General features: G+C 32.3%; 1 protein-coding gene across 1 annotated transcript in view; it reads right to left on the bottom strand.

Annotated features, from left to right (window-relative positions):
• Window positions 1-26,474, bottom strand: part of USH2A (usherin) — a 998,601-nt gene that overhangs the window by 145,303 nt on the left and 826,824 nt on the right. Inside the window, exons 55-57 of the mRNA XM_051996749.1 lie at window positions 18,156-18,263; window positions 14,554-14,737; window positions 13,228-13,385 (exon numbers count right to left, since the gene is read on the bottom strand). Of these exons, the coding sequence (XP_051852709.1) occupies window positions 13,228-13,385; window positions 14,554-14,737; window positions 18,156-18,263 (450 nt within the window). The remainder of the gene's footprint in view (window positions 1-13,227; window positions 13,386-14,553; window positions 14,738-18,155; window positions 18,264-26,474) is intronic.

Raw genomic sequence — 26,474 nt, 5'->3', positions numbered from 1 at the left:
TTAGATGTCAAACAGAATCTCATCACCAGGTGTGTCCTTGACAGATTTTTAGTCTGGAAGGATTTGCTAAAATTGGTCCTCTGCTGGTCTTCAATAATTCCAGGATGAGACCTCATGGTATATTTTAAAACAAAATGATTGTTGGATGAAACTCACAGAATCTGAATGATATGGAATTAGGCATAGTTATTCCATTTCCTGGAAAGAAATATCATTATAGGGTCATAAATCTGGCCATACCAGGACTGAGACCATACTTTCATTCTAATTATAAATAACCTGGAGCTTGGTTCTAAATATTGACAGATAAAACACCCAAAGGAAACCATATATAAGGCACATTTTGAACACAGGAAAAAACAATCACATCCAAAATGATAGTCACCAATCTCTCTTGCATATAAACAGCTGGGTTGTCAAAATTATAAACCAGTGAAAAGGTCCACTGAAGAGCTAATAGACTATTGATGAATAACACTAAGTAAAGAGCAACCATGAACAGAACCTGAGTTGAAGAAGGACATGGCAAATCATTCTAGTGTTTCCATCTTTAATGAATGTCTAATTCATTAATAACTAATAATAAATAACTAATATCTTCAACTTTAATAAAGTAATTTCATCAACAAAACTCCAATAAGAACCCGAAGCACTTAACGAGTCTTCTCAAACATCTTCAAAATCATATCTGAAAGCAGAAGCTAAAAGTTTATAATCCCCTTGCTTGTCCTTTGTTGTTTGTTTGAGATTTCTCCTCTCTCTTCACTCTGCCATCCCATTCCCCTTTTCCTGATCTCTCACCTACCATTTCTTCTCCACGAAGATATTCTCATTATAAGTGTGATAATATATTTTCTGCCTAATGAGATAATATTTGTGGAGCATGAATACAGGACTGGGCATATAGCAAGCACTTAATAAATGCTTATATCCTTCCTTCCCAGAATGTAATTATCCCCACCTTCCACTGTTTACCTCATGGGCTGGGTAAAATGATCAATTTAATCTTCTCTCATGTCCTCCAAACTCCTTCTATATGATCAGGATTTACTATCTCTCTCTTCATTGCCAAGTCATATTTAACTATCAGGAAGATAATTTGCTCAAGCCCTGTGGGCAATAAAATAAATATGAGCTCAAGAGGAACATTTTCCCTTTTTTCCCAGTTGCTAGGTATCTGTGTCTTATGCTTCCAATATCAGTCTTGGGACTTCCAATATTAGACTTGGAATAAACATTTTTTTTCCTGTGATTGCACTAGAGTTTCAGTGAGCACTAATATTCCCTCCCCATCACCATCAATACCTTCTTTTCTCTAACCAATGTCAAAGAATGAGTTGAATTGGGAAAATTATCTCTTGCTATTCATTCCCTCTTAGAAAACAAATAATTATTGAGGGCAAAGGTTACCTCTGCAAAGAAATGAGTCCACTTATTGAATTTAGAGGGACAACTCTTCCCAATCTATCCCTACTGATGCAACTACAACTGATTCCAATTGCCCCATCATTGTCACCAATCTGTTCCTACTGCTTCTTATGCATTCTTTTCTCCTTGTTGCTTATGGGCCAGGAAAGAAGAAAATGCTAATTACCCTCACTGCAAGCATTTTGATGTTTATAATATCAATGAAAAAGAAATAAAACACATAAGATATGCAAAAGCATCCAGGGATCCATGTCCAAATCTGGCTAGCTGATTTTCTACTCCATGTAGGAAATGGTGACATTGTTGGCCATCATGTTAGGGATATAAAAGGAACTCCTTTTTAATAGTATCCTGAATTTTTTTTTTACCCAAGAAGCTGCATCTAAGAGAAAGGATATTTGGAAACTGTCTCCTCCACTGAATTGTTCCCTGGGTCCTTACTTCTTCTGGCTCAGCAGATCAGCAGAAGGCTCTCAGCAGATATATGGTTAGAAGCTGTTTCCCTCCCCAATCTCCCATAGAATCATTAGGAATAAAGAATGATCTGACACCAAGGGGAAAGAAAGCAAGGACATTCACTACCCTTCAATAATCGTTACTTCCATTTCGCCATCAAAACACACCATGCCATGATGAACAAACACATCCTTCAGATTCCAATAGGAGAGGAAGTTTGGATAAGCAATTAAGAGGAAGAAGGCTCAACCTAGGAGTAGCCATCCCATTGTTATCAAGTAGCAGAAAGAAGGAAGGATTCCAACCGATAAGAATTTTCTTCCATTCAAGTTTCCATTTATATAGCAATTTTTTTTAATCCTTTATTTATATTATACTATATAACAGAGGCTTCAATTTCCATTTGGACTAACTTAAAAGAGAAGAAGGCATTATATTGGAAAGTAACAATTGAACTTGTCATGTGGGTTGGCTATTTTGCTTTGAATAGTCAACAAAAGCAATCAGTGATGTCATTGGGCTATTTTAAGATATTATTCTTGCAAATTATGAAGTTAGACCAGCACTGGTAGTGAATCATCACAATTCAAATAGAATTCTTTGGAAACTAAAATGCTCATTATAAATCCAAAGGGAAAAGGGAAAGTATTTGAGCTAAATTTATAGATAAGTGTATGGAATGACAGAGTGATTCTGTAGGCAGATAATACTATGACCAACTATCATCTAAACCGAATTTGATTAATAAAGTGTTGTATTTTTAAATAATATTGATTAAACTGAGTGTCTTAGAAGAAGAAAAACCACAGAGTCCTTTAAAAATCAAAGATGTAAAAGGGAAATTATTATTTCAATAGGATGCATGAAATTTAAACAATTGGATTGTCACGAAAAGAATGAGTTGAATTCAACTGCATTGCTAATTAGAGCATGATTAAGGGTCACAATAGTTTGATGCAGCCATCACTTTAATGTACTTGAAAATTTGGTTTTTGATAAATCTGAATGTTTGGATTTCTAAACAGCAGGGAGCACATCTATTTTTCATTCTTGTTTTGTGTGAGCCAACCAAGTTTCATGAAGCAATCCTATATTGAAGTGGCACCCCACCTGTTTCCTCATCTCTGTAATTTCATTCTGCTGAAGGTAAAATCTGTAAGCTCTTTACCTGATTTCAAAGCAATATGGGAGTACAGATTTGAAACATTTAGGTGGTTTATATTCCATGGACATGCTAACAGGATATTTGAACTAGCTAAAGTCTTTACTATTCTTTCTATATGATCTTGAACATTTTTAGGTGAGAATCATAAAAAGGCTAAAATACAAAGTTGAGAAACTTTGGGCACTAAAAAATCAGAATGGGGATAATCTAAAACATTACACAATCTATCTGGCTTATGTGTATGTGTGTATGTATGTATGTGTGTGTACATATATTGAAAGATAGCTATGTGATTAATGAAAATATTTTCATACTTCAAATCTGATCTTTGATAGGTCAAGTTTTATTTCTTTTAGATTGCTAAGTGACCTCAGTTTCTTCTTCCTTAAAATGAGAGGGACTCTAAGGTCCTTTCAGATCCATAGTAGGGATAATTGTTCTGTTGTTAATTTTATTAAGAGTATGTAGGCTTTCATTCTGGAGAGCAATTTGGAACTATGCTCAAAAAGTTGTCAGTCTGTGCATACCCTTCGATCCAGCAGTGTTTCTACTGGGCTTATACTCCAAAGGGATACTAAAGACGCGAAAGGGACCAGTATGTGCCAAAATGTTTGTGGCAGCCATGTCTGTAGTGGCTAAAAGCTGGAAAATGAATGGATGCCCATCAATTGGGGAATGGTTGAGTAAATTGTGGTATATGAACGTTATGGAATATTATTGTTCTGTAAGGAATGACCAGTGGGATGAATACAGAGAGGACTGGCGAGACTTACATGAACTGATGCTAAGTGAAATGAGCAGAACCAGGAGATCATTATATTCCTCAACAATGATACTGTTTGAGGATGTATTCTGATGGAAGTAGATCTCTTCGATAAAGAGAGCTAATTCAGTTTCAATTGATCAAGGATAGACAGAAGCAGCTACAGCCAAAGAAAGAACACTAGGAAATGAATATAAACTGCTTGCATTTTTGTTTTTCTTCCTGGGTTATTTATACCTTCTGAATCCAATTCTCCCTGTATAACAAAAGAACTGTTCGGTTCTGCACACATATATTGTATCTAGGATGTACTGTAACCTATTTAGCATGTATAGGACTTCTTGCCATCTGGGGGAGGGGGTGGAGAAGGAGGGAGGGGAAAAATCAGAACAGAAGTGAGTGCAAGGGATAATATTGTAAAAAAATTACCCTGGCATGGGTTCTGTCAATAAAAAAAGTTGTTAAAAAAAAGAGGATGCAGGCTTTTTATTGGTATTTAATCTAACTTGCCTTTTTTTGGTTTGTAACAAATTTGTGACAAATCATAAATCATTGGTCTGAAGCTTCTTTGTGGACATCTTTTTCATTGACTTCAAGCAGATATCACTTATAAAGGGTTTTATAATTATACTTTTGGATTTCTGGCATTTCCTAGATTCCATTTATGCAGATAATGAGAAAATGTCTAGCAATCTCAAAGCACTAAGTAAGGCATTCTCTTCTACCTTTTCCCCAACCTGCAAACCCCTTATTATGTTGTAAAAGACTGGTTGGACATTGAATACTTGTTGCTCTTATTATTAATAGTAGTACTGATGTTTTTGATGAAAAACAATTTTTTACCTCCCCATAAAAACATATGTTTATTCTCTTGCCATTTGAGCTCTAATTTTAAACATATGTATTTAATCTTAGAATTTGGGAATTGTAGGACGTCTATAATTGGAGGAGGTAGAATAAGAGAGTGGGAGGAGAGAGAGGCCTATATGGACTTTGAGATTCAGATGCTAGGTACTAAGTACTTGTTAGTTTTAACCTAATTAAATTGTCACCAATATAATTATACTTTTCCAATTGCAATCTCATTTGTTTCTTGTGGGTTCCTCTATTTTCTAGTAGAGCATCTGTTTATTAACTAATATAATCTAGGAAGAACATCATCTATTTCACTGAAGCACTGGAATAAAAATGTGGTGGTATTAGAATGCAGATATTTACTCATCAATTCTCTTTAAGTATCCAGGGCTTTTGACTTTGAAGGATGCTTTTCCAAAGAAAAGACATGCAGATAAAATAATTTGCTAGTAATTCTTGTGCAAGTGTCAAGCATCTAAGCCCATAATCATGGCTCTTATCTAGTCCCACTACTACCCACTTTTGCAATGAAATTTTCAGTCATCTCAGTCAACACTATTTGAAAAATCAAGTCTACCAGTGACCCTCCATGCTTCTCCTTCCAAGTCTGGAAAAAAGCTTGGGATGAGTGCATTGTCCCTCTTCCCACTGAGAGCAGAGAATAGAAAAACTAAAACCAACATTGGAAGCAAGGTGCTAACCAAGACCATAGAAGTCAAGAACTGGTGAGGAACCAGCAGCTATAATTATATGTATAATTAAGTTATATATCTCATTTTCTCTCAAATCCTACCCTCTATCTCCTATAACATTTCCTGAACAAGCTCTAGTCCAACTACTTTTCCTTTCATTCTCTTTTCTACGAGTGAGTTGTGAGGAGGAGAGGAACAAACCTAGTATCTAACATACTATCTTCTCCCCTTCACTTTCCTTCACATCATAACATGCTTAACCTTATTTTATCACCAATCTGTTTTAAGGTATTTATAATACTATTGAAATATATAGATTCACTGCATGAGTCTGCATGTGAAACTGAGAAAGTGATGGCTAATCTGAAGGGAGAAAAAATTTCCTTATTTCAAGGTGGCAGGAGAATGAGCTTCCAGAGTATTATATCCTAGTAGTTTTGCTTTGTTTTTCCTAAAAAGAAACTTAACAAGGATAAGGCCTATAATTCTTTTAATTCATCTCCTTGTATCGAATATCCGCCTCACCCCAATTCATTCTCTATTTATTTGCCAAAGTAATTTTCCTTAGTGCAGATTGACCATATTACTGATCTACTTAGTGGCTGCTCATTACATACATCCAGTTCAAACATAGACCTTTTTGTTTAGCTTTTATAGTTCTTTATAACTTAGCACTTTCTTTTCAATTTTCTTATACTTTACTCTCCTCTATACATTGTACATTGCGGCAATACTGGCCTGCTTCTGCAGTTTCTCATATGAAATGCTCCATCTTTAACTCCATGCCTTTACTATCTGTCTTCCATGCCTGAAAGTTTTATTCCTTCACCTCTGTTAAAGTTTTCTTGACTTCTTTCAAGACCTCGTTCAAATCCTATATATTCCTCAAGATGCTAATACCTTACTGCTATCAGAAAATCTTCCATTTACTCTTGCATATATCTTATTTCTCTCTGGTTGTTAACATGTTGTTTCTCACATTAAATTTCAATTCCTTAAGGGTCATCAGTGTTTTTCTTGCTGTTGTTTGTTTCTCCATAACTTAATAGAGTGTTTGGTGCATATAAATGCTTAATAAAGGCCCATTGACTGAATTATAGAACTGTTAGAATATGGGTTAGTAGGGTTGCACATAGGTGCCTCACTGCAAAAGTTAATCACTAGTATTTAATTATGCCTTTCATTAGATTTCTAAAACCACATCACATATACACACCCATGATTTTTACAACACACCCTCCTTCCTGCCTTTCCTTAGGATATACTAAGCTTGTATCTCCCAGGGACAAAACTGTCAGGTGAAAATTAAAAACTAAGTCACTCACTTGGCTTTATTTTATCTTTATGGTATAAAACAATTTTGTTCACTGTTTTCACTGAATTAATTGACTGTTTGAATATTTTCTATGTATAGTCATGATTTAAATGACAGTAATAATAGCTCATGTTTAGATAGCACATTGCAATTCATGATGCGGATAAATTTATGAAGTATAAAATTTATCAAGTTGGTAAATATAATGCAATTATATTATTCCCCTTTTATAGATGATATAACTGAGGCAGAGGGAGGCTAGTACATTTGCCTGAATTCCTGTAACTAATAAGACTATAGCTAGATCTTTTTGTCTGAACTCCTAAATCCTATACTCTTCAGTAGGCCAAATTGCTTCAGTCATGATGATAAAATGCTCACTGAAATGCTTAAATTTTATTAATTTAACTATCATTTTGTCTATGAAATTCACAATTGTTTGATTTATTTTGATATAGTAAGGGCAGTAATCATTCTAAAATAGAAGGAAAAATGAATACTTGGAAAACCCTTGAATATGGGATGAAACCTATTCTTATAATCTAATTGAGTTTGCACTTCTTTTAAAATCACTTCCATTCTGCTGTTCTTGAATATTCAGTTAGAAAAACAATTTTAAAAATCCAAATCAACACACAATATGAGGTGCTTTCCAATAAACATCAACTGTAGATTATACACAAGTCAAACCCATCTACCTGTTTATAACTCCAGTTCAAAATCCTTCTAGGCAGCAGAAAAAAGATACTTTAATTTAAGATTTTAATCTTTTCATATATTACAGAGTTTCTGTAATGGATTTTGTGCTTCTCAAAACTAAAAGATTGACAGCTCTAGGTATTATAGATTTATTAACCATTGGTTAAATGGTGAGAGTCAGTGTAAAGCATTTTCACAAATTCCACTATCTTGGACTTGAATGAAATATGTCCTCCTGAACCAGAAGTTGTTAAGAGTTGAGAAAGTATTAAAATCAGTAACAATTGTATTATTTTTTCCTTTATAAGTTTATATGTCATTCCAAAATGTACCTTTATAAATATAAGCCTTATAAAATTATTATAAAGAGATATTTGTTGAACTCAGCATAATATTGGAGATTTTAAAGGGAATTTTTGAAACTTATTAACCTAATATAACAGCAGGAAGGTAAATTATATTAGGAACAGTAGGAAGCAAAATATTACTAAATAGTAGAGAATAAAAAAGACTAAAGTGGACTTCTAGATCATGTGACAAACTTGATGGAAGACTAGGGATTTACTCTCTTTTTCTCAAGAAATTCCCTCAGAAATTATGTGCCAGAGGTAAAACAATTGTGGCTATTTGCACTGGAAGTAATAAACTCAACAAGAAGCAAAGGTAAGATTGGGACCATCCTATTTACTTCCTTAACTTGACACAAACCCATTTTGATTGAATCAATCAGAACTGAGTGTGAAAGAACCTATATACTTTCTTGAATCAATCAAAGACATTGGGTCAGAGAGCATAAGGTCATCCATAAGTAATTTGAATAAAAGGAAGAAGCAATCTCAGAATTGAAAAGAGGATTCTCAAGATCTGGATTTTCAAGGGTACTTACTCTACCCTTTCTAGTCTACCTTTGAAAGGTAAAGGGAAAAATAGGCTGTAGCAGAAAAGGGAGGTATTAAGAAGGTCATTGGTTCTATAGGCATCACAGAATGGAACACATAAGCTAAGAAAAGGATCACTCTGCCCAACTTATTCTGTGTTATAACTAACCTCCTACCATCCCCCCAGGTCTAATACCGTAACTAAGTAGAAATGCTTTTCGATCCAATCCTAATTAATGTACAAGAGCTAAAATGGTAACTATAAAAACCATCTTTAAAAAGTAACAGTCTTATGAATTAATAGTGGAGAATACAAATCTTTAACTTGCTTACTTGGCACTTCACCACCACCAGGTCTACACTCCAATGGGTGTAGAAACAGAAATCTGTTGTCTGTGCTGACATACTGTTCCTCTCTTTTCTTCAGATTCTTTCTGAAACAAGCAGTAGACTAATTTTGTCCAACCACACGTGAAGAACTATTTAAAGGTATATTTTTCTTTTTTTGGAGTGGTCACTAAATTAGAGAACCCAAGAAGGCAAAAACTCTTATCTTGAACAATCACTCTTCCCTTCTTATAGCTTGGGATAAAAAGCATCATATATGAGCTCAGCCAGGGAACTCAAAGATGGAGATAGAATAATGTGTCTGTATGCATGACTGCACTGGGCTTGAAGAAAAGGAGGATGGATAACAACATGGTCAATCCTGTCTCTATTTGAGTTACTGAAAATAGGGGCCCAAGGTGAGTGAAAAGTAAAATTCCTAATGTGAGAGGAGATTGAGATATATTTGAAGCCCAGATTCCAAAGGGAAATTAACATAAATACAGAAGTCAGAAAGTGAATAAAAAGAAAATTTTGGGGAAAAGGGTTTCAAAAACCAAAAATCTCAAGAGGAAAAAAATTCTGTTAAAAACCTAAAACACAAACAGATAAATCAATATGAAGGATTCCCAAATTAGTAGGAAGGATGAATACAAAGATATTTAAAATATTTCAAATATATCTAAATAAATATTGCAAGACAAAGAAAATTGAATCTGCCTTTAAGGAAATATAGAACACTGCAGATTCCCTAGAAATCTCAGAAATGCAGTAGTATGATCCTCAAGCCATCAAAAGAGAAATTAGAATCTTGAGAAAGGTTAAAGGAAAACAAGTGGAAGAATTTTTTGCTTGGATCACAAAGATAATTAGTGGAAGACAAAGCTTAAATCCATGGTTCCAAAGAAGTAAAAGAGATAAGAACAAGTTGGCAATATACATATCATGAAGGAAAAGACATTTTGGAGGAAGAGATGAAAGAAAGCAATATAGTTAAAATAAAGCATGATCTCTGTACAAGCAAAAAAAACCAAACAAACAAACAAAAAAAAAACAAAGTATGAGGGCAAGAAACAATGGCTTAAGAGAGTAACATTTTCAAATTGATATAAACTCTAGAGTTTTTCCAAAGCAGTGAATGTTCTTTATGCCACACCATTTGGTATATATTTTTAAAAAATCTTATATTAATCTTCTGCATCCTACTTAAAATGGGAGACGTCTTGATTGACCAAATCTTGCACATTTTCTGATAGTAATTTTAGTTTTTGAAACATACATAAACATAGAGGTTTAAATCTAGACCAAAGACAAAATATGGCTTTCAGGTTGATTTCATTCAGTGTTTAGGACAATGAGTTAACGCTGATCCTATTTATGCTTATAGTTGTAAAAACATAATATATCTTTTAAAGTCTTCAGTAGTAATATTTTAAGAGTCATATTTTGGGAATATTCTTTTATGAATATAAAATGCTTTTCTTACTAAAGTGAGATATTATATCAACCAGTTTTCAGAAAAGAAATTTAGTATGTTTTTAAAATTGAACTGAAGAAAAAAAAGGATTTAAAAAATATCTGTCCAAAAGTAGAAAGAAATTAAAACACTTGCTTTTTTTATTTTATTTTTATTATTTTTTTAATTTTTTATTTTTTAAGAGTAACACTAGGGACAGCTAGGTGGCACAGTAGAGAGGACCTGAATTCAAATCTGATGTCAGACACTTAAGACTTCCTAGCTGTGTGACTCTGGGCAGGTCATTTAACCCAATTGCCTAAGGGGGAAAAAAAAAAAAAAGCAACACTAATAAAGACTTTTTCCTGTTGTACATTTTCCAAATGCAAAGGTTACTTTCTACTCCTTTTCATTCTATCATTCCCCTTTCCCCACTGTCTCTTTTTCTTAAGTGAATTTATTGTTAAAATGTGTTGGATTTAATAGAAGGAAGGAAACAAAAATTTTTTAAGTACACTACAGGTTCTGTACTATGCTACACAGTATTTTTGAAGTCCTTTTTTTATCCTTATGACAACTTTGGGAAGAAGGTTTTATTATTATCTCAAAATTTTTTTTACAGTTGAGGAAGCTAAGCCATAGAACAATTAAATGACTTGTTTAGGATCACACAGCTAGTAAGTGTTAGCTTAGATAGTAAATGTTTGAGGTCATATTTGGACTCAAATCTTCATGATTCCAGATCCAGAGCTCTATGATTAAGCCAATTAGCTGCCTCTATAAAAAGATGACATTTTAACTTTTTTCAATTTAGTATTTGACAAACTGAATAATTAATGACTAAAATTATATATTTAAAATACTCAAATTGATCTGTAAAGTCACAATATTGACATTACCTCCAAAGAGCAGATTTTAACCTATTCATGACTGCCCATCTTTAGAGACTGTCACCTAAATTCTTGAAAAAGTTCAATGTGAGGAACAACCCAATGATCTGGGAAACTTCCTATATTTTTCTTGATATCAGAAAAATATCAGTGGATGATTTGGACTCTGAGTTAACTCCCATTATGGTCATTTGATCAACTTATGCTCTTTTTTTTTTGTGTGCCTAAATTTATTTGATATCAATCCTTATATTGCCTCTCTTTTGAAATTCTTTGATGATAAAGTGCTACAGTCTGCTCACACCAGAATGAGGCTGCAAAGAATAATTCTTTTAAAACATCTAAATTAAATCAGCTTTTACTTATGTAGCCTTTGACTCATTTTTCACTTTATAGAACTGAGATTAAAGCCATTTCTTCTTGGTTCTAAATTATAATATAACTAGGATGCTGGTTTTTGGAAAATTGTATCCTCTCAAATTAAGCACTCTACATTAATTATAAGGTTATATTTATATGACCATATGGTGTATACACATGCTTATGTATTTATGTAGTTTACACATGTGTGTATATATAAACATGTATATATGTTTGTAATATGTGTGGTGATCTTTTTCTTCTTTAAAATATGTAATAAATATGATGGTTCTCTCTGGGAGAGGTGCAGGTTTCTTGGGGAAGGTTTTTCTGGAGGCAGCCTTAGTATCAGTTCAGATCAATAATTACCCCAAATACAGCCAGCTGGTAAAAATACAAATGTTTATTTCTCCTTCCAAGTCTTGTCTCTTTCCTTGGGCTTGGAAAGCTAGATTCTTAGAGGCCTATCTTTCTGCTCGGTTCCAAGAGCTCCCTCCGAATGTCTCCAAATCCAAAGGTTTTGTCCTTCAGCCTCTGCCTCTGCTTTCTTCAGCCTCCAGCCAGCACAAAGATGGAATGAATCTTGTTTCCTTCACTTGGGGCTCGGCTAGCTTTCTTAGTCTTCAGTTCAGCTCCAACTTGCGGCTTCTAACTTGACGCTCTTTTCTTCATGTAATTTGGCTGAATTCTGTCTGAGAGCCTCTGTCTGTTTCTTTTATATAAGAGAGAGGGATTATGGGTTTTCTTCCAGAGTGCTCTCTGGCCCTAAGAGCTTCAAGGGAGGTGTGAATTCACAAAGTTACACAGTTTACTTTGTGAATCTCTCATACTTGTGAACTCCAATGAGTAAAGGTGTAAACACAAGCATTGTATTAATTAGTTCTACTTAGTACCTTGTTTCAGGTTCTGGCTCAAAACATCTTCTTGTAAGATCAGATCAATAATCTATCAACCCTAATGAGTTAGCAGTTTGTAAAGATTCCAACAAATATGCATATTATATATACACATTAGTATATGTATATATATAAACACTTTAGATGTGAAAACATATTTAATGTCAAGTCATAAACATTGCATGTGAATCTTGATTGTGACATTTAGTATTTTTTTGATCTCACATAAGTAATTTCATTTCTCTGGCATCAGTTTTGTCTACTATAAAATGAGAAAGTTGGAAAACATGTTTTTTTTTTTTTTTCTAGTCTGGATTCTATGATCAATTCAGGTAAAGAAATGGTGTGGTTAATTATTTTATTTATTTGTTCTCCTATATAACTGAAATGATCAAATTGCTCCATTGTTTTTCTGTCCTTAAGGAAAACTTGACATTATTTTAATGGAAGAATATTACTTTTGTTTTTATTTTCTTCTAATTTAGATTGGAAGAAGAGTCAAATATTTCTTTTTCAAATGCTGAACTAGACTGGATATAACGGTTAAAACTTTTATTAAATATACCTAACAACATGAAAATTCAATTATCTTAAAATAAAGATAGCTCAAGGTTTCTAAGTAAATTATATATTCATTTGTCTTTACTGACTTTCCACCTATATGACTGGAAATGAAAAGGCAGGAACATATTTATTTTATTTTCCTTCTTTAGAGATCGAATGGAAGTAAATTTCTGGTATTATTACAGGTCTTATCATAGGTGTTTTATTTATGACAAAACCTTTTAGGTACATAGATTCAGAGAAAAATAAATAATACTTTGTAACATCTCTGATTGTATGTAACACAATTAAATATTTTCTTTTTGATGAATCTAAAATATCAATATCTTGGCTTATGAGGATCTTATTTATTTTATATCTTAGTAATTAGAAAATAATCAAACAATTAAATATTGCTTTTATAATGCATTTCATCTTCATAATTAATTTCTTTCTAGTAATGTTTATAAAGTATCTTCAGAAGAAAGAATACTTTTTTTTTACCTGATGGATTCCAGGCTACAAATATAGAATAGGAGTCAATTACTGTGACATTATATGGGGCACATATTTCCTCTGGGGTTGATTCAGGAGTCTGTATAACATAGTCATCACTAGTATTGCTGCCTCCTCCTGTACGGGCTTCCAGTTGGTAAATGTAACTAGAAGGAAAAGGAAAGGAATGGAAATTATGGTAAGACAAGATAAAGAAGGCTTGTACTATCTCTAGAGGGCTTCTATTTTTTATTTAGAGCCATATGTCATATTATAAATGGCAAATCAATTGTTTGCTATGAATAAAACTAGATTTACTATGACTGAAACAAAAATATTTGGTTGTTAATTCTTTATTGTTTTCCCTAACATTTTTGCTTTCTTTATTCTTCCATATTTCCATCAGCATGATTGACAAGAAACATCAGTAATGCCTGAATATAGGAAGCCTTGAGATGATGATAGTGAGGTCAGTAGAATTCAATTCAATAAACATTTATTAAGTTTCTATTATCTTCAAGAACCTGTATCAGGCACTGGAATAGAAAAATGGAACAATACTTTTCTTCTAGGATCTAATATCCCATTGGGAGGGAGTAGGGAGAGGAGATCAATTCTCCAAGTATTTGGATTCTTTGATAGATTTGATTTCTGGTAATTCTAGATAATTTAGAGTTTACTCCAACCTCAATCCCCTCAAAAGGGAAAGAAAAACCCTGGTACACAGGAAAAATATTCAAATTGGTTCAATTCATTATTTAATAATTCTATTTTGCAGCTCTATTCTATGATGACTGTGTTATAACTGAATAATAGACTGATTTAAAATTGCATTTCTAGAAAAGTAGTCCATTGAGGTTGTCTCAACACACACAATGAAAAGGATAAAAAAGTTTTTAAAAAGAAAAGCAAAGAGAATGATGAAATAAAGCATCACATTTTGTTTTCAATTTTATGGTGATTTTAAGTTGGGGGGAAAGGAGAGATTGATTTTTTTTTTTTTGTAAATTTGCCTGTTTGGTTCTAATAATAGTTGATTATTTGTTGAAAATATTTGCATTTTAAAAAACATATTCTAGAAGTTCTCTCAATAAGTGAATTCTTGGTTTAAGAATCTTCACATAAGAAGCCCGCTTAGGATTTTTTTGTTTTTTCTTAATTTTTGTTGTTGTTGTTAAAGAGTAAATATTTTTCCAATTTCACAAAGGAAAAAAGCACTTCCTTTCCTTTTTCCTCCTGACACCCCCCCCCAAACAAAACAAAGAAGGAAAAAAACAACTATCTTACATGCAAAAATTCTCTTGGATAGTTAGTACTGCTCTTTCTTGAGTTTACCTGTTATTAGGCTCTAGACTGTCATCTGTGAAATTCTGATCTTCTTGGCCACCGAGAAAGATCACAGTTCCATTACGACGTAATTGATATTCAGAAATGAGTCCATTGGGCTTTTCTGGCTCATTCCAATATAACTCCACTGTTGTAGAGTTGATGATAATATGACGTGGTATTGACCATACTCCTAGCAATAATAAAACAGCATTTTTTCTTGTTGAGACAAAATAAAATGTCATATTGATATATACACTACAATCTAACTAATGACAATACTGTAATTTATTGATCCAAAAAGTATTTTTTATCATCACATCATCACTGAAAGATTTCCATTTTTGGTTTTCTGGAACACTGGAAATTATTGGGGACATTATTTTTTTTAATAGAAAATATTTTCTGTCCACTCTCTAAGGGCTGATTATCTCTCATCCTCCTCCGCCCTCCACTCTCTCTGTCTATTGATCTATCTATCTATATTTTGGAAAGGGAAGCTCAGGATATTCAGATACTTTTTATTTCAGGCCAGAACTCAAAGTTACTACTCATAGAGTAGCCCATTTTCCTGGGAAAACTGCTTCACAGTTTAGTTCATTTGATAGCTAATTTCTGAGGGGAAAAGAATATGATTCACAGTGCATTTTTATATCTATGTTTCATATCTCCTCTAACAGCTTCACTTTATTTAACAAATCAATCAATGATCTCACTAAATATGATGTGACTTTATTTTATCCAAAGATTTTAGTTCATAATGTTTCCTTCTGTTACACTTTTTGTTCTTATCCTTGAAGGTTTTAAAATTATATTTACATAGTCATATTTAAAACATTTCTTGTTTACAAAGAAAATCATTTTGAAAAAAAAATTTAGAAAATTTACCAGACATGCAAGAATGATGCAGAAGTTTGTTTTGTTTTCAGTTCAAAAGAGAAGTATGTTTTGTATTTTTCAAAGACTTGTGACATTTCTGACTGAAGTTGGAATGGCATTATATACATGAGGATGATTGAGTAGGCAAAATTAAACCACATCGACAGTCTGAAACTGCTCGTTGTTGCCTTCTGTCTACATAGTATTCCCTCCTACCATCTTGTTATTTTTCTTTCCCACATTCAATACTAAAAGAAACAATTTTTGTATGTTACATGTCACAACTGTGAAGCAACATAAAGCTACTTGTGAAAAAAAGAACCGTGAAGTTATAAAATAATTATTATTCTATTCACACTTTTCACACTATTGAGTGACAGAAAATATTTGATTTAGCAGTATTTAATTTTCTATGAAAATGAAGTTGTAGAGGGCAGAGAAACTCAAGTCCTGTGGCATTTCACATAATACTACTGTTTTAGCACCAAAATGGGGAAAAATGGGTGAGTAATGGGAAAAGATCAGACTAGTAATGATTGCATTTTTTCTTAATGTACTTCCTATCTCTTTAGGACACATCAATTAAGTCTTCAAATTTAGTGTGGTTTATTTCAAAATTGGTATCTTATAATTAGTGGTACTTAAGCTAGTAATTTAAAATGGCATTACTCTTTAGTTAACATGTTACCATAAAACAACACAACGTAACTGTGTAGCTAACTTGTTCCTTTAAAGCCCTTAGTTTATGTATCCAGCTCACATTTATTTCACATGGAGTTATTCACAAATGGTACTTCTACTGATGAGAAATGTATTCTAAATCTATGTTGTTTCTGGAGAAAAAAATCTGGTTTATTATTCTTTTACATAGTTATAGGTGTTAAAGGGAAAGGTCATAAAGTGTATATATATATATAAAATATATATATATATATACATACATATGCATACATATACATACATACACACACACACACACACACACACATATACATACCCTCAAGGACAACATTTCACTCCTCAGGCTTTCTTGCATCAGTAAAAGCTATAATTTTTAGGTCATAAAATCAGTACTCTTTCAAAAAATTTGTGGGTATAAGTGGGAAAAGTGTCATGTTTTTATAGAATTCAAATGTGTGGATTTGAGGAAATAAACTACATTGGGTTTGAGCAGGAAACCCTATCATTTTACAGGGCTTGAATTTCAGCCAAAATTGGTAGAGGGATCCTTCAGAAATTAACCATTATCATCAAAGTATCCATTTGATACTTCCCCTTTCCAAAAAAATCCACTGCAGGATTCTTACTTTCAAAGGAACACTCAGCTTTTTGACATGCAACATTCTTTATATAGAAAATATCATTAGTGAAATCCTGGTGAGGAGCCATATGCCCAGTATGTGGAATTTTCCATTTTATTCTCCATTTACTAGTAGGAAGTTCAGGTTGAATATTCTGAGTTACAATAATCCCTATCATCAGAAGGGTAATGGACAGAAAGTACAGGACTTTATTCCAGAATTTATAACTTTCTGCTCAGTAAGTTATACGTACTTCAATTTTCCCATAGTTAAGGTGTGAGTAATTATGTTCCCCAACTACAGCAAAGAGACTGACAAATAAACTGGTTTGTTACCTATATAGTATTGAGAAGGCTACAACTGGAACATCAATTAATTGAATAGAGGAACTTATAAGAAAAAGATGTATAAATTGCTTTTAATTTTATAGGCTATAGTTGACATATAAATTCAATGTAAACAATATATTGTCTCTCAATTAAGCTCATAGGTTTTTATGTTTATTAAATAAATGGATAAGTACTTATGGAATATTTATGTGTATGTATAAATAATATAATGTATATATAAAACATAAATTATGCATATGTATATCTATATATATTTTTATTGGCTACATAAGAGTTCCTAGTTTTGCAAAACAGTTTTTCTCCATTTCCCTCTTCTATCTTCTTTCTGCTCATTCCCTATATCTCTCTATTTAACTTATACGCAGAAAAAAATGAGATAGCAATTATATCCAATTTCTTAAACTGAGAGAAAGCACAGTATAGTAATAATAATAGCTAATATATGTATAGCATTTATGTACCAGGACTCATATTAAGCACTGTATATTTATTTCATTTGACCTTCACAATATTTCTGGGAAGTAAGATTTTGTTATTTATATTTTAAAAAGAGCACTGGTTTGACATCAAGGGTCTTGATTTTGAATGCTGATTTTACAACTTACTACATTGTGTGATCTTGGGCTAGCCTCAAACTCTTCAGGGATAGGGATCAATTTTTCCATCTGTAAAATGAGACATTTATACTAGAAGGTCTCTAAGGTATCTATTACTCTATGATTTTATGATCTGTATAATGAGACAGTTAAGTGAGATATGATCCTATGAAGTATATACACTTCTGTGGGAAAACTAGCTATATAATTATTACTGATCTTTTGATCAATCCCACATTTAATTTTCTTATTGTAGGCCAAAATTCTGAAGACTCAAGGAAGTGATATTTTCTTTCATAAATGAAATAGGTTACCAAAGACTGATAAATGAGAATATTAAATTTTTTAATCAATTTTCAACAATTTAACAAGCATTTGAGTGCCTAACATATGTGTGACAGCAAATGGTTATGTAAATAAGTTAAAATAAAATCAATATAAGTAAACTCTCCCTTCCCCCAATTACAGAAATTTTGTTTCATTACCTTGAGGAGCAGCTTGAAGTGTTCGGCTCACAATTGGCTGACTAGTGGTACATCCAACAGATGTACAAGCTGTAAGTGTGAAACTGTAGTTAGTGTAAGCAGAGAGCCCTAGAAATAAACAAACAGAAAACAAAGGGAAAAATAGTTTATACTGATGTACACAATTCAATTAAACAAATGATAGTTAAGAATCCACTTATGTGCAAGGAATAGTTAGGTGATAAGTTATATAAAAATAAATAATACTCAGTTCCTGCTCTCACAGAGTTTATATTCCTGTAGGGAAGACATGACATGAACATTAATGCAATAAGATAAAAAATGTTAAGTATATCAGAAAGACACAAAGAAAAGTTTACTAAATATTATAAATATAGATGTAATCATAAAGATATAATAGCCAAATATTATGATATTTACAAAATACTATTAGTTAATAATAAAATATTCAAATTGAGTTGAGTAGTACTCTCACTCATCAGGTATATGATTAATGGATCTGGATAATATCTAAACAGAAATAAAATATCTATTAGTTTAAATAAATATATGTATATGAACATATATATGTATTATATATACATGTATATACTTACATATATACACAGATCAATTTAAGTTGCTACAAAATAACTCGTAGTTAGTAGCAAATATAATTAGTCTGATTTTATAATTGTGATATTTCAATTATTAGTAACAACCTATTTTAGTAACAATAATTTTAAAATTTAAATCATCTCATGCACATTTTTTAAAAGAAGAGAACATATCAACAAAAGTTATATATTGAAAAAAATTTGATAAGATATACAAAACTACACACTTGTTGACTGCCACTACCATCATCGCTCACCACTTCTCCTCTGTCCAGTGCTTTATATAGTAGTATGGAGGTTTGTTCTTGTATATTTCTTTGGGACTGAGCTTATTCTTTGTAATTTTACAATATTCATTGTCTAACTTTATTTTTCTTTGGAAGAGAGTTCAAGTTCTTAGAGCAGGAATATGGGATTAAAATTTATGTGGGTCCCTTTGATGAAGAGATTCATTGAAATGTTTAAGAGTTGCCCCCCTTATAATCTTTAAATTTGATTTCTCTTCTGAGAGAAGTCTAAAACATAAAGATTCTTGAGGAATACATAGATCTCTGTGGCTGAAAGTGGAACTAACTGAAAAGAGAATTTCACTATTTATAGACTACTGTGAGTCCTTCATGTGTTTTGCATTCTGTCTGTGGAGTGAAATAAAGATTGATGTGTACCAAATGTACATTGTCACTTTATATGTTTATACAGGAGTTGGGGAGCTTTTTGCCTTCATCTGTGAGATGAAAAACAAGATATATTTGGAGATTTGAAGAGGAAATATTGGTTGTGGGTAAAAAGAACCAATTAATTTTGAAAAAGCTCTCATGATTAAACTTCCATGATATAATCCCTGAGCTTTGGGGTACAGAGTCAAGAACTCCAAGTGAATGCATGTTTATTTTAACTTGTTTTAGCATTTTATGTTTCTTATATATTCTGAATTCTTTTGAACAATATAAAGAATCCTATGGCATTTATGTCCTAGGACAACAACTTGATATCAGCAGAGTTTGACTTGCTAGTAATGATGATGGTAATGGTGGTGACTTTTAAGACTTTTAAAGTTTTTGAAGTATATTATAGCTAAGGCTCAGAAAACATTTTTTCTTAGTTTTTGAGAAACAATTTTAAATGCTATATAACATTAATGAACTGGTCCAAATAATTTAATGTAAAGAATATTGTATTTGGAATCAGTAGATCTACAATATAATCCTGGTTCTGACATTTTCCCATTGTCACTCAATTAATTCCACTTAATAAGTCTTAGTGTAAAATGAATAATATCAGTAACTATCTCACAGAATCATTGTGTGCTTTGTAATCCTTAAAATGCTTAAAATATGAATTATTATTTTGGAAGAGAAGCAACCTAATCATCAGTCCTTTTTTTAAAAAAAAATTTAATTACTACATGTGTAAATTATCTACCCAATTTGATTATAAGCTGCTTGAAGGCAAAAATAACATTTAAAAAGAAGACATCCTCATTCAGAATGTGACTGCTTAGAGGTATTGGATTTTACTCCCTAACCACTTCCAAAGATGAATACTTAGTTGAAGCTGACATTTTCCCTGATAATAAAAGATAATGGTTATAAAATGCTTACCAGAGTATTTAATAAATTGCAAGCATGTTGTAATTTACAAATCCTTAATCTATTCCCCAGAAATAAAATCTTCTGTTTTCAATCAAGGGATTCCATATGTGTTTATTAAATTTTGTTAAAAGTAGGTTAATCTATAAATTTGAAATTCCATTATAATTGTTCAAAGTAAAGTGAGAATTGAGGCTATTTCTTGCATAATTCTGATCAAAGATTACTTTTTTCTTCAATTATCCATAATGTGACCTCTGTTTATCCTCTCCATTTTACGGAAATGCTGTTTGTTTGTTAGTGTTTGTTTGTTTCCTTTGAATGGCTATGTTAGGGAATAGTGAAAAAAAATCCATCTTTTCTAGGGTTAAAACAATCTTTATTTGGATGGCAATAATTGCCTATTTCCTCTAGGATCATATGTGAATTCCTCTATTTGGCATTTAAAACCCTTCATGACATCTTCTCAATTTTCCTTTTTTGCTTTGTTTCATATTATCCCTTTCACCCACTCTATGATTCAATCAGATTGGTCTTCCTATTCTAATAGATAATGAACTGTTTCAAATTTCTCTGATAGCCTTTACATTGATTAATCTCAAGCCTGAAATCTTTCCTCACCTATATCTCTCAGAATCCCTAGTGTCCTTTAAGACATTTCAAGTACTACCTTGGAAATAAGATCTTTTTTGATCTCCAGTTAATGCCTTGTTCTATATTCTCCAAATTATTTTATATTATATAGGTATAAGCGTAGATAGCATGTAAAGTTAGTGAGGGCATGAACTGTTTCACTACTGTTTTTGTATTAACTCGCCTAGTATGTGATTGATAATTGATACTTAAATATTTGATTGATAAAAAGAAAACAAAAAAAGCCTCACCATACTTCAAATTGTTATGTTCAGAGAACCAAAAATGGTATAAGGTAACTTCAACAAATATTTGTAAATATAATTTCCTTGGCATCCTTTTATCTTCCCATAAAGTACATAATGATAATGGGTAGCTTCAGAGATAGTTTAGTTGGACAAGTAAGTAACTTTCTTCATCAGGTATGTTCATTTTGTATGAATTTTTCCAAATCCAATGTATGCCAGATGCAGAAAGATCAGAGAAACCCCAGATATGGGATATCAAGGTAGACTGATTAGGTTTCTTTCAAATGACAAAAGTATGCTTTATGAAATTGTTCTTCCATTTAACTTAAGAAATCACACCTAAGTCTACTCTATGACATTCCTACAAATGTATTGTATATTTTTATTATGTTCTTTCTATTGTATTTTGTAAATTTTTATTTAAGACTCTCTTTGAGATATAAATTAGTTTAGGGCAGGATCAATTTATCCTTTATACCTTCTGATAGGATCTATTGTACTTTTGATCTAAACTAGTACTTAGATATTCTCTAGTTTCCTCAATATCCTGATCAACCTTCTTTGGAGGTCATCCAGTTTGTGAATGTCCTTTTTAAAATAAGGCACCAAGAACTGAACAAAATACTCCAGGTATGGTTGAAGGGTAGAGTACAGTTCTGTTGCCACTTTGCTCAGGAGAGACATTATGTATTTATTAACATAACCTATAATTATATTAAGTTTATAGATTATCAGGCTGCACTCATGTCGAGATTGCAATCCATTAAAACTATAGAATTTGTCACATGAACTCTTGAATAGTGATACCTTCTTTGAAAATTTCTTCCAAAGTATAATAGGCTACATCAGGAGTGACTTCATTGAGTCAAGATCTTTAAACAAGGGAAGGATGACTACTTCTTTCAAGTATTGTAGATGGGGCTCATATTTCTATGTAAGTAGAACAGAAGGTTTTTGAAATCCTCTTCAATTCCAAATAGTATGAACAATAGAAAACCATATTCTAAAATTCATGCATTCATTTATTGCGCCTCTGGATTCAAAAAAGCATTGCATGGCAGAAGCACAATTAGCTCCATTTTATAGTTATAGAAATTGAAATTGGACAAGTTAATGGCTTCAGCTCAAGTAAGTTCAAGTCAGTAAGTTAGGAAGGGAATAATGGAATAGAACCAAGTTTGTCTTAATATTTTAGTCATTTGCACTCTTGGCTACCCTGTCTAATATTGGTTACTGTCAATTGGGCTTATTGTAAAGGAATTTATTTCTTAGACCAAATCAATTAACTAGAAAAGCAACTGAGTAGCCACATTAATCTGCCAGAAGCTCTAAGATTTCTTTTTTCAGACAGAAATATAGCCTCTGATATCTTAATTGTCAGCAATAGTCATTTGTATTTCCTATGTTGTGAGTTGTTTCTTTAAACTATAATTTGTGTTAGTATGCAAAATTTCTATTTCACAACATTTTGTTATAATGCATGAACTATATAGTATTAAATGAAATTTTGATGATACAGAGAATGTACCAATTCATATATTTTACATCTTTCTTAAACTTAAAGGTTAAGGGATGTGGCATCTGTTCTATTGAAGATCTTTGAGACAATAATGGCAATCATCAGGTAGAGATGATTGAAACGGATCAAATAATCTTTTGAAGCTTTTTCTATTCTTATAAATCCTTAAGCTCCATGATATCAACATATTTTCCCCAGTTAAACAAAAAATGATTTGTTACTTTAAGGTAACTCATTTAGAAGGCCTTTAAAATAAAGTATAATAGAAATACAATATTAAGCAGAAGCTAGTAAGAAAGGCAAAATAGCAAATGAAAACTACTCATGAATTCAACAGAATATGGAGAGGAATAAAGAACTGTCTCAAAGGGACAGTCCTGGCTATAACTTAATCTTGAAGTCATAGTATGGGAGAAGAAAAGAAAACATCATTCAAATGCTCAGCATAAAAGTAAGGAAGGGCGGAAAAGCAGTTGTAGAGCAGAGAAAGGAAAATACATGGAGGAAAGCCAAGTATTTAACATTTCAGGAGAGGGAAGATTACTGTGGCAGCAAATTACTTGAATTCCCCTACAGGGAATCATGTTCTCTTTTAAAGGAAAGAGGCATAATATAACAAGACTCATTACAATTACACTTTAAAGAGTAAATGTGTGTTAAAAAGAAATGCAGAAGTCTTGCTATGGATCATAAAAACATGATTTGGGAAACAAAATCCATGCTATGCAAGTTACAACTAATGTATAATATAAAAAACCAGCTTGCTTTCTAATGTTTATTCTCCAGATGAACATTTAAGTAAAAGACACTTTGTCCCTCAAGATTTCAGTCCATAAGTGTTCCTTTAAGACATCCGGTCAATTATCCTATTTTATCATCTGCTGTTTTTCCAAAAGGTTGCCAAACAGTCCTAAAGAATATATTATCCCATCAGTCAATCAATCATTCCCAATACTATTTGTCTCCTCCATGGTCATGACTTCATCAAGGTCAGCAATTAGTTCAAGTGCTGACAGTCTGAGGCTAAGGATGAACATTTTTGTTTTGAGATTATCAAGTTGCTAAACACATTTGAACTTCACCCAATCCAGTGGCCCATGGCAGAGTCAGTTGATTCTACCAGCTCGCTAGATTTGGCCAATTCAGTTCAACTGGTCATCTTCTGAGTTTGATAGCAATCATCATGACCTATTTTCCTAGCATTCTCTCTATTTACTAAGAGACATCACTGTGGATATGACTCCACTTGGAGAGTCCTTCAAAATTAGAATTTCTAAAAACTGTCAGAACTCACAAGGAACTGTAGTCATGATGGCATGAATACTAATATCCCTCATTAATAAGAAATATCACATATAAAATTATGGATCCAGAAGTGATACAGTAAATGTATTTGTGGGGCAAGGGAAGATGAGAAGTGGGAAGAAAACATGGATATCATAGAAAGATACATTTAAATATATCAGGAAAGAATTTTTAATAAAGCTGTTCAAAAGAAAAAGAAAAAGAAAAGAGATATTTACATGGTAACATATATTTGGAGGGAATAGCAAGTTTTAAGCGACAGATTTGTTCTTTCACATGCAATCATCATTTTTATTGTACTCTATTATGGATATGCTTGTTTTGTTCTGTGAATTCAAAATAAAATAAATTATAAAAATAGAAAAAAATAAAATATGTTCATTTTAGAGGTAATGTCTACACCCACAAAAAATCTGAAACCTTGATTTAAATCCCATAGAGGAGATTTAAGCAAATGCAGTTTGACTGGGCAGGCTCTGATAACCAAGTGTTTTTTGAAATTGTGTGACTTTGGTAATTTTGATTAAAAAAAAAGATTCATTAAAAGAAAAAAAAACTTTTGGATTCTTTTAATCAATTAACAAATACTACTAAGCATTTACAAATGTGTTAGATACTTTGGATAGAAAGCAAAATATGAAAATATTCCTAAAGGCAAATAATTTTATCATTCAGGAGAGATAACATTATTTTTATAATTACATATGAAATCAACATATACAAAATGAATACATGGTAATTGTGGGAGGAGAAGACATAAGCATCTGGTGAGCGTGAGGAAAGGCATCATCTAGGAGGTGGGGTTTGCACTTAACTTTGAAGTAAAAGAAGGATTTTAAGAGAGAGCAGAAGAGGGAATTCATTCTAGACATGGCAGATAATAGGCAGGAAATGGAAATTCAAAACACATATATAAGGTATAGCAAAAAGGACAATTGGGCTAGATTGAAGAGTGCATTAAGGGAGTGTTATATAATAAGATGGGAAAGTTAAATTGAAGTCAGGTTTTAAATGGTTTTAAATGTCAAACCAAGGAGTTTGTATTTGATCATAGAGATAATAGGGAGTCAATGGAATTTATTGAACAAGGAGATCACAAGATCAGAACTATGCAGGCTTCAAGAATATCACTTTGGCAATTGTTTAAAGAATGAATTGGAGAGCAAAGGGATTTGAGGCAGGGAGATCTCTCAACAGGCTATTGGAAAAGTCTAAGAGAGAAGTGATGAAAACTTGACTTGGGGCAGTAGTGGTGAGAATAAAGAGAAGGAAACAGTTGTAATGGAGTGTAGAGAGTTATTGTGGGGTATTTAAAAATAATTTGTTTTAGGTAACAATCTATGGCAAGGGGTAAGTTGGCCAAAAGACTTTGAGATCCATAATACTTCAAGGTTTTTGAAGAGATTATTACTGTAACAAGAGATGGAATTTTCATGTGTAAGTTATGGCAGTAGGTTTGGGGACTCCAGAAGAATGACAAGAATAGAAGAAGGGAGAGGTGATGGTTGTTCAGTAGCAACAACAAGTGTATGCTGCATATATAGATCTCTTTATTAAGACTACAACACACTTCAATCACTCCCTCTTCTCCGCTCTTCTCTTTCCCCCCTCTCCTCTTTCCCCCTTTTCTCCTCTCCTTCCCTCTTTCTCTTTCTTTCTTTCTTTCTTTCTTTCTCTCTCTTTCTCTCTCTCTCTCTCTCTCTCTCATCCCCACCCCCCAGAAGTGATCCAGTAAATATACTTTTTGTATATTGAGGCAAGGGAGCCTGAGATGTGTGAAGAAAACATGGCTATAATAGAAAATTAAAATTTTGATTTAATATTAATTTAGCTTAACAAATATAAACAAATAATATAATTATAATTATTATAATAAAAATAATAAAATAATATTAATTTAATAAAAAATTTGATAAGTAAAGCTGTTTAAAAGTAAAATAAAAAAGAAAAGAGATATTTATACAATTTTATTATGTATTCAGAAGGAATAGCAAGTTCTCTGTTTCAGTATTTGTCTGTCTCTGTCTCTCCCCCAGCTTCTCCTCTCCTTGCTATTTTATCTTGTCTGTTCCCTCTAGTAACAGAAGCACTGACAGAAAGAAGCCACTGAAGTTGTTTATTTGTGTGTTTTTTAAATTCTACTAAAGAATACAATTCCCTAATAATATGGTTGGCCATATATTTTTGTTGCCTGGAGTCCCTTTGTTTGTAGCAAGAGTGGCTTTAGAGGAGAGAAGGACATTATGGAGGGCCACAAACACAGCTGTTATGTAACTACTTTCTAAGAGCAGAATTGCTTTGAAATCAGGCTATATTTTATAAATTTCCCTCCATTTATAAATGTTTCGAGAACACATATTGTAGTCTTTTCCATTTAGTAATTCCTCTAGCTACATCCATCATGATCAATCATCTCATAATTTCTCTAT

This window comes from Antechinus flavipes, chromosome 4 (assembly GCF_016432865.1).
Source record: "Antechinus flavipes isolate AdamAnt ecotype Samford, QLD, Australia chromosome 4, AdamAnt_v2, whole genome shotgun sequence".
NCBI classification, from domain to species: domain Eukaryota; kingdom Metazoa; phylum Chordata; class Mammalia; order Dasyuromorphia; family Dasyuridae; genus Antechinus; species Antechinus flavipes.
This window is presented reverse-complemented; position numbering and strand designations above follow the sequence as displayed.